Genomic DNA, 9,287 nt, shown 5'->3' with positions numbered 1-9,287 from the left:
AACCCATTGACACATGGTGTGATCAATGTAAAAAAACTACTGTTGTGTTGTGACTGGTAGCCGATTTAATAAATAATAATGAATATCAAGGTATGTAAATATTGTACAAATTCAATTAGGACTTATGAACCCATACATTTATGTAAAATGATGTTACTCAGCCAGGCTGCACGGTGGCTATCAAAGGCCCTGGTTTGATCCCTGGCGGTCCTTCTGTGTGGAGTTAGTAGGGGGGGGGGGGAGGAGGCCTGGACCTTATGAGACGTGGAGTCACAAAGACCCCTATGACCAGGTTTGTGTGAGGCCCCTGCATGTGGAAACATATCCTGTAAGTTTTGTAATGGTTGGACAAGCAATTTCTGATTTAAAGTTGATTTGTGTCATGCCATGCCCTTTTTCCATATTTAAAGCGCCCCAGTGGTCCATTTCTCTTGAATAATTTGCAATGATGGGGTTTATTGATGTGTTGAGCCAGGCACTGTGAAGTGCATCGGGTAATATCTTGTGTTATGAAAATGTTGATTAGCCTGGTTGAATCTATGGTTCGGAGGAGATGCCCAAAAAAAAGATTTAGAATCAGGCAGACATTGGTGGTTGTTGTGTTTTTATGTAACGCACATTGAGCTGGATACTTCTGACACATTTCAGTTCAATCAATAAGATTTCCGAGCCAGGCCTTTCCAAAATCAGATTTTAGGGCATTAACTCCAACGCAATTTTAGGAATTAAAGCCATTTCTTCGGAAGCACTTAGGAAGCAGTTGTTTGGCCATGTTTCATGTTTCTAGCTCATTTCAGTATTCAGTATTACTGTACTGTCTGCATTACTACAAACAGGAATGACAGTAGGTTCCTTACCTTACCGACGGTCAACCTCGTTGTCAGACCATCTTCTCTATCTGTGCTACAGCTCAGGACGTTAAGTGTGTTTTCCATAATTGATGTCCATACATTTTCCTCTATCTGACACACTCCTTATCAATTTGCCACTGTTTGCGGATATGGTCAGTGGAATAGTTAAGATTTAGGCTAAAGGTTTCATAGACTTGAGAGGTAAACCTTTTTGTTATGGGTTGTGTGTTGATTTCGTTCAGGAATCACCGGTTTTGGGTTTATAATATTTAATTTGTAAATAACGAAAGAAATGGTAATGTTGGAGAGAATATCTGCTCTTCAGGCCCTCAAACGAGTCCATTGCTCTTCCCTCCTAGAGTTTGACAAGTTGGTCCAGACCCTTCTCACATGAGGGGGGTAAATCTAGGTCTCTCCGAATGGGAGCCAAAAGTGAAAAATAGTTCTGAAATTGAAATTAGACCATGATATTGTTCCAGGTGTTTAATGTATTCCATACAATAAAGTTGTTTTGAACCTCCAGTTTTGCCCTTTTGGAGTTTACAAAGGGACAGGTATTTAAGGTGAGTAGGCCACAATATGTCGACTCTGTCAATCCATGCATTTGTAGCCTCTGGATTCACCCACTCATATATGTACCGCATTAGTGTTGCCCAGTAGTAGAACTCTAAGTTTAGGGCTCCCATTCCTCCTTGCTTGCTTTTCTGTCATTTACCTATTTTCATTCTAACCTTTTTGCCCTGCCAGATGAATTGTGTGAACATTTTATCCAAGTCAATAAAGAAGCTGTTAGATATTGATTTTGGTAGCATCTCTAGGGTGACCTAGGCAGTATATTCATCTTGAGCATGCTTATCCTGCCCAGCCAGGAAGCTGGTAGCGTTTCCCACTTATTCAGGTCATTGTATTTCATAACACCTGCAATCACTTGTCCCCAGCACATTAATTATTTCACCAATAATATGATTATACGTGTATCTGCTGAAGTCCTGTTGATTGTTTGTGTCAATATCCTCCAGCAGGTGGTAGTGTTCTCCTGCATTGCAACTAAAATGTACTTCCCACTGCTCTCTCCATAAACTGTTCCCAGTTGACACTGGAGTCATTCAGCGCCCTGGGCACCAGCAATAACCAAGTGTTTTTTTCTGTGGTTTTTTTTGTCTTCTCAATGTTATTATTACTGTAAATAGTGATATTATTCTTGTATTACAGCTATTATTGTTATTATTTTTGTATTCACCTATTCTCATTCTCGGCGGCACTACCCTTGACTTCATTGTTGTAGTTAGTATGTAATATTAAGTACACACACACACACACACACATCTATCTGTTCTTTAATAGACCGACTGAATGTTAACTGGCATGTGTTCATTGTCCTCGCTGTCCTCTTGTTGTTCTGTTTATGTTGTGTCTTGCAATTTAAGAAATGTGTTTCATTAACATGAATCATTCCCAGGGATCAATAAGGATGACAACACCAGTGGTCATATTGCAGAAATTTAATTTTATTAATGATTATCCATGAAATCTTAAAATAAAGAAAGAGTAACAAGTTGAGCTTTGGATACTGAAACCTGACAAGAATAGAAAGGTTAAGTCTTGCATCGTGTTGGTAAGGTTTCAGTCCAGTCTGATCAGCGTCTCCTGCGGCGCTGTGGTTTGGTCCACGACACACATTCTGCTTTTTTGCAGTGGCACGTCTCCACCTCCAAGTAGCTGTGCTGGACCTTGGAGCCGTTGGCGCAGGTCAGCTCCACCTGCTTCTGATTGGTGATGACCTCTTGGCAACACTCACACTCGTGCACCATCTTGTTAGCCGCAGCAGAATATCTGTACACACACACATACACACACATAAATACAGAGACAACAGCACTTATCCTCTCCACTGATTACAACAGCTCAGTCGCCAGTGAGACAGCTTTGGCTCACACTGTTATTCCACCTGAGAACTGAATCTAGTGGTGCACTTGACCATAAGGTGGGATCAGAATTAGGAAAAAAATATTATATTATAAGTTTGTGACAATCATGGCTAAACACATATCACATTACGTTGCTCATCTGTAGGTTATTGTAAATGTAAAAAAATACAGTGCTCTAGATCACATTTAGCTAAGCATCATAAGTTAAAAGTGCAGCAAAAAGTTTGAAGTGTTTCACACTTTTTTGCCTTCAAGGTGGTTGATGTGGGAAAAACGGAAGAATACTTAATCAACACAACACGAATATATTAATATTGACAAGGAACTTACATTTGATACAAATACAGAAGGTGATTAGCAGTCTTACTGGTAAAAATAGGAAGAAACTGAAAAAGCACCTAAGAACTACGAGGCGAGGGCCCAATGCTTCCACGAGGTAAAGTCTCTCCAAAAGTAGCACGCATACATTCAGTACATTGCTTTTTTAATTAAACTTGAACTGAATCACATTGCACCTGAGAACTGAATTCATGGTACAGGGAATGAAGTGGGTTTTGACGATTAAGTTGAAACTGTGACGCTAAATGGACTCACTTGGAGGAGCTTCCACAGTGTCCAGCACAGGACGTCAGGTTGACCATCTGCTTGCAGTCGTTGACTTCGATAATGGTCTGCTTACTCAGGACCTCACACGTGCTCTCCAGTTTGCCTGGAACACACAGCGACCGTTAGGCTCTCGCAAAGCAACAGGTTGGTCCTCGGAAGTCGGTTCCAGATTTTGGATTCAGCGTTAAACACTGTGACTCCATTAACTTACAGGTTGTGCAGCATCCATCAGCGTCTGTTGTCTCGGTGCCCTGGAAGATTTAAAAAAACGCATGTCATGTATGTTGTGGGTTAGACAGTTAGGGAGGGTTGGGTTTCGGGTGAGAACAAAACTCACAGGTTTACAGTCCAAGGGGTTGAAGTGAGGACATATGGTATCGGTCTTCTGAGTAAGCAACTGTCCATTGATGTTGGCACATGTATATTTCGCACACCTGTCATTAGGTGGTACAAATGTGTTGTTGACCTGTACCAACAGAAAGAGTGGAAGACAAGTCAGACGAGTCAACACAGACTTTTATCTTTTGGGCTGATACACAAACAACAAGTTATATCTCCAGTGGAGAAAGTCGGCAAAGAACTAACACCATCAGATGTGATGATATAAATGGGTTCTTGTATCAGATATTTATATGCTTTAAAAAAACCTTTTTATTTAAAAATAAGGTTTATTTTCTGTTTGTCTGACATTCATCGACAAATATCTACATTGTCGATAGCTAAAAAAACCTATGTTGCTGCAGATAACATAATTGTTCTCAAATATCTGAGAAATGTGAATAAAACCCGCACAGCGACAGAACTGACCTCAATGATATGCGTTGTGTTTCCAATGGTGAACATACAGCTCTTCTGAACACACGTACCACAGCACTTATCAACTGTAGTCTGATATTCATAACCCTGGAGAAAAAGGAAGAGAGAGAGAGAGAGTGAGGGAGAGAGCATCAACATTAAAAATATAAAAACTCTTTTGGCTTTGTAAGAAACTGCACTGGTTGTGCACTCGAGTGTCCTGGGATACTTGGATTTTCTGATCATATTTCAGGTATATATATATATATATATATTTGACTGAACAGTGTATTTAAACATCTCATCTCATGTACCAAAGAACAACTCCTGTTAGGCCCATAGAATAGTTTACTGCCTGAAGGGGCTAACATTGTATTGGCCAGTACAGTCAGAGCTACTGGCTTAGAATATGGGCAAATGCTGTTTTGTTTGTCAAAAAATTATCATTAAAGAAGACCAAAAATATGTACTGCATTATCTTGACAGGTATTGCTCATGTTTGGTCCACCACATTTAGATACATTAGTCCAGTACTGAAGAGTCCAGTGCAACTACTAACAGCTGGTACAGTACCACAGAAAGTTGGCTCTGTGTGTGAATGTATACCAGAAGTGTATGTGTGTGTGTGGGTATTGATATGTCCTTTGAATGAGCTTACTTCAGAGCAGTTTGTTTGGCAGACGATAGGCTTGCAAGTAATGACGTGTAGCTTGGTGATGGGATTCGTTACTGGGCCACAGTAACACTCTTGGCAGGGTTCGGGTTTGAAAGGCTCCCCTGTTAAAGGTCCCGTTGTTGTTATTGTTGGGGTTGTTGTTGTTGTTCCTGATGCTGCTGTTGTGGTCCCTGCCAGTAGTTCTGGTGTTGCTGGTGCTTCAATTGGTGGTTCTGATGGGATTTGTGGTGTCGTTACCTTGGAACCAGGCTGTAAAATACACATTAATCAAAGTGTTACTCTTAACGACCACTCTGTATTCTATGGAAGCCTTCACACCTGTATTTGATAAAAAATTTCTGCACCAAGGAACGAATAAATGAATCCATATTCATATAGAATACAACAAGACTGCTTATTTCTTTCTTTGAATCATCCTCCCTGTTGTTCCTGAACTTTGACAGATATATTAATTAATGGGGTGTGGTATGTGTCCTTACCGTGTACTCAGTCATGTTGTAGACACACACGCCTTTAGGAACTGCAAAACAAACAAGAAGCATAAATTAGGTGGAAACTGACTGTCGTTCTATAGATTAGTGATGCAGATGTGTGCTAATCTAGTGTGTGTTTTTATGCTTATTGTTATTGTTTTGAAAAGCCCTTATTATGAGGATCAATTGTGTGATTTAACTCTCGAACAATACATTCGGGATAGATTTTCAAATGTTTAAATCTTGTATCTGTATGTGTATGTGGATGTGTATCTGTATGTGTATCTGTGTGTATGTGTATCTGTAAGTGTATGTGTATGCATTTGTTTAGTCTACAGTCTGTAAATTGTCCCTCGTTTCCTTTTTATCTTACAAGCTCACTGAGCTTCTTCATTACATACATGTTTGCATTCCATGTTGTACAGCAGAAGTTATGCTACATTGAGTCACATACCACACTCGTAGGATTTGCAGCAGGTGTCATTCATGGCGTTGAGTTCGAAGCCCAGCGGGCACGCCTCAGGAGCGGGACACAGGTTTACGTTGCACTCTGTGGGGGACAAAAGGACGGGATGAGGATGATAAAATTCACAACAAGTTAGCTGGAGACTCTGCTGAGACCCCGGCTCTCTTTTACAGGAAGGCACTGCTTTGACCCACTTTGAGACATTCACAACTGGAAGCTCCACTGAAGCTCTTGGGGATTAAAGGCTTTGCTCTTGCTCTTCACTTTTTTAGCAGAAGGCATAGGATGTTGAGTTTGAAACCTTTCTTATCATACAGGAAATAATTAAAACGATGATGATGATTCAGTATCGTCAGTTAACTTCGAAAGATTCCTTCATACATGGACTGAATACCTAAAATAATCTTAATATTTGTATAGGTGTTCAGATAGATATCAATCTCCTGCCTGTGAGATAAGTCTAAACTCTTCCTATCTTGTGTGTTTAATCCATACACAGACAGAAAAGCAAATATCTTCAAACATGTTGAACAATGACTATAAGACCACCTCCAGATGCGGTCGGGCAGAACCAATGGCATTGACATTGCAGTGTGCTGTGTGTATTTACACCTGCATTAACGTGTCAGAAACAGATCACGTGTTAATATCAGGTGGAGATGAGATATTTACAAGTTCAAAACCGATCCTATAAAAAAAAAGAAGCCTCGTGAGTTCATCTCTTCAGCGGCAGATGTTTCTACAAACAACTTGCATGTCGTGGCATCGAGGCTACATAATGACAGAATCCCAATGCGACACTGCAACTGACCACACGACTGTGTTGCGCAGCAGCCGTCTTTGTTGTTGACCAGCAGCTGGCCAGGTTTGCTGCAGTTGGGGCTCTGTATTGTCGGGCATTCAATCGGCTCACACTGGATGCTCATGGAATCGACGTCACAAACGCAGGTGTTGCAGTCACTTGTCCATGTGTCACCGGGCTGTTTGAGAGACAGGTTCCAGTTCAGACAGACGACTCGTGCTTTGCTCGTAAACACGGATGCTTGCGACAGGCAGATTTCTTACCTGTTTGGGTACTCCATTCGGTCCAACACAACCTGAAATTCAAACAGAAACAATTGTTTGTAGGTTTGAGTGGCGCTTAAAGCTAATGCGTTTGAGAAAAAGACACGTTTTCTTTCGGATCTTCTCTTACCGCAAGAGGTAACACATGTGTCATAGACTGTGTTGAATAAGATGGTGCCTTGAGGACAGAAGCAACCCTCCTTAGTTTTGCTGGAGGTGGTCTCGATGCCTGACGAGAACTTCTGGTTGTATCTGCCGTCAGAAAAGGAATTATTGGTTATTACAGACACAACAGTATATGTGTTCATCCTACTCACACACTGACAAGAAACAATTAAGGACATTAAGCATCCTTTAATTTATGGAAGCGGAAATGTAAGCATTTAAATCTAGCAAGTGGTGTATAAATTTCAAGATTTCTAAAACAAAACATTCGTTATGTATTCTTTACCTGTCATTGCATGTCGCCTCTATAGGGGAGCCACAAGCACTGTACACCTTGTTACTTGGACACTTGAAATCTGTAAGATGGGCATATGTTTATATACACATTTGTCATAACTCCATGCACCACTTCTAGTTCTATAAACTATGAGCTTGTTCTTACCACAGTGCCCATTGGTTGCATTCCTCCAGTCGATACAGACTCCTGCTTCAGAGCACTGAGAGGCATAGGCCTGCAGGGTGGAGCAGTCAGTGGTATTGCCATTGTTGCAAGTGTCAGACTTACAAATTGCCACAAATGGACCGGGGAGTATGACTCCATGGCAAGGTGCAAAAACACTAGAAGGAACACACAAGCCAGAACAGTATGTCAGGAAAAGAGATCAGAAGTCATTGACTGGTCACCAAGTGACCAGAGAATATGTAAACATCATCTAATACGTAATGGAAAGCAATTCAGCAATTCAGGAACGACAACGAATCATTTTTGTCAACAATTTAATTTGCAAAACTAAGAGAAGAAAGCAATAACATTGACCTGTAATAAACATTATTATTTTTAACCCATCATTTTCACTTTGTCTCCTTCATTCACTGTTAAAAAAAAAAAAAAGCAGTAAAAAAACACGGCCAACTACAGCAAGGTCTAATACTTCGTTGAAAATGTTCATTATATACTCATCTACATGCATCCATTTTTAGTCTCGATATGAAATAAACATATCTAAAAAAACAAAACATGGTAAATATTGGCTTTAGCCTTTAGGCTGTTGAGATAAGAGTTCCTGTTATGCTCCATTCTACTACCCTACCATCTCCCTCAACCCATCTCTCTCTTTTAATCATTATCAAATGTAACTAATATGAATGTGAATGTCTAGAAATAATTATGGTACATTACATCATCCAGTTACAGGCCTTAATTGAATTGTGCAGTTCTACTTTTTAGGGTTTCCATTTCCGTTTCAAATCCCAAATTCCATATTTAACCGCAGAAAAAAAGTCAAAATCCCAGATTTAAGGCGTCTGAAAAAACAACAACTTTGTTGACATCTACATATAACTGTCAAGGAGTAAATGTGTCTTTTTTAGCCTGTGTTTTGTGCTCAAAACTGCATAAACGGTGTTTTGTGAAGACTTTAAAATATGTTGTTGTTCCTCTCACCTGCTGGTTAGGATATCACAAATGTCAGGTTTGCAAGGAGGCTCCGTTGTTGAGGAAGGTGAGATTGTAGTAGTCTCTGGGGTAGGCGGGGTGACACAGGGTGTACCTGGGACATACCAGTCGCCTGCAGTCTCTGAGCAGCTTTCCACCTGGCCGTTTGGAGAACGGCAGTCGTTGTTCTGGCTGTTGTCACAGGTCCCTGGAAAAGATGAGGCCGGAGGTTAAAGCCAAAGCAGAACCCGATCACAGAGATGTTCCTAAATAGAATGTATCAGCGATCTAAGAGAATTTCTGGTATGTAACACAATAAAGTGTTCAAGACCTGAAGAGTTAATCTGCCTTTCTTCACAAAGGGAAAGAGATTTAATTTAGGATTACCTCATTTTATATGTGTATATCAGCTGAGGGGCCCAAGCAAGCCATCAGCTCACCCCTGCACCATATGTTACCATGTATACCGTTAATATTAATATGCATTTCTAAACTCAATATTATGTTCCCCATAGTTTTATCATCATGACTTGCTAATTTGCCAAAGTTCAGTATCGTTGGAAAATTCTGACACATTTTTCTGGATGATCCTGTCCAAACACAGAACAGAACATGAAGCCTTATATGGCAATTTTATTGACATGTATTATGCTAATGGACCGTCTAACCTGCACATGTGTCTGAAACAAGTGATTTACTACAAGTAAGTGGAATGTAGATCATTTTATAACGTAACATTTTTGACTTCTATATTCTCAGTGTCAGTGCTCAGCTGTACTATATATTAGACTGCAAGCTGCCGGTGGAGTGTCAATAGATGCCCCGGG

The 9,287-nt window shown here is 40.4% G+C and overlaps 1 protein-coding gene across 1 annotated transcript in view; it reads right to left on the bottom strand.

The window, feature by feature from the left end:
* Nucleotides 1–2,338: 2,338 nt before the first annotated feature.
* LOC130193232 (mucin-5B-like) overlaps nucleotides 2,339–9,287 on the bottom strand; it is a 28,128-nt gene continuing 21,179 nt past the window's right edge. Inside the window, exons 8-21 of the mRNA XM_056413682.1 lie at nucleotides 8,470–8,668; nucleotides 7,468–7,643; nucleotides 7,312–7,381; nucleotides 6,991–7,112; nucleotides 6,861–6,892; nucleotides 6,607–6,775; nucleotides 5,784–5,879; nucleotides 5,336–5,376; nucleotides 4,839–5,105; nucleotides 4,193–4,288; nucleotides 3,723–3,851; nucleotides 3,597–3,636; nucleotides 3,374–3,488; nucleotides 2,339–2,684 (exon numbers count right to left, since the gene is read on the bottom strand). Of these exons, the coding sequence (XP_056269657.1) occupies nucleotides 2,489–2,684; nucleotides 3,374–3,488; nucleotides 3,597–3,636; nucleotides 3,723–3,851; nucleotides 4,193–4,288; nucleotides 4,839–5,105; nucleotides 5,336–5,376; nucleotides 5,784–5,879; nucleotides 6,607–6,775; nucleotides 6,861–6,892; nucleotides 6,991–7,112; nucleotides 7,312–7,381; nucleotides 7,468–7,643; nucleotides 8,470–8,668 (1,748 nt within the window). The 3' untranslated portion in view covers nucleotides 2,339–2,488. The remainder of the gene's footprint in view (nucleotides 2,685–3,373; nucleotides 3,489–3,596; nucleotides 3,637–3,722; nucleotides 3,852–4,192; nucleotides 4,289–4,838; nucleotides 5,106–5,335; nucleotides 5,377–5,783; nucleotides 5,880–6,606; nucleotides 6,776–6,860; nucleotides 6,893–6,990; nucleotides 7,113–7,311; nucleotides 7,382–7,467; nucleotides 7,644–8,469; nucleotides 8,669–9,287) is intronic.

The sequence above is a fragment of the Pseudoliparis swirei genome, chromosome 4 (assembly GCF_029220125.1).
Source record: "Pseudoliparis swirei isolate HS2019 ecotype Mariana Trench chromosome 4, NWPU_hadal_v1, whole genome shotgun sequence".
NCBI lineage: Eukaryota > Metazoa > Chordata > Actinopteri > Perciformes > Liparidae > Pseudoliparis > Pseudoliparis swirei.
The sequence above is the reverse complement of the archived record's forward strand: the minus strand, read 5'-3'. Positions and strand labels throughout refer to the sequence as shown.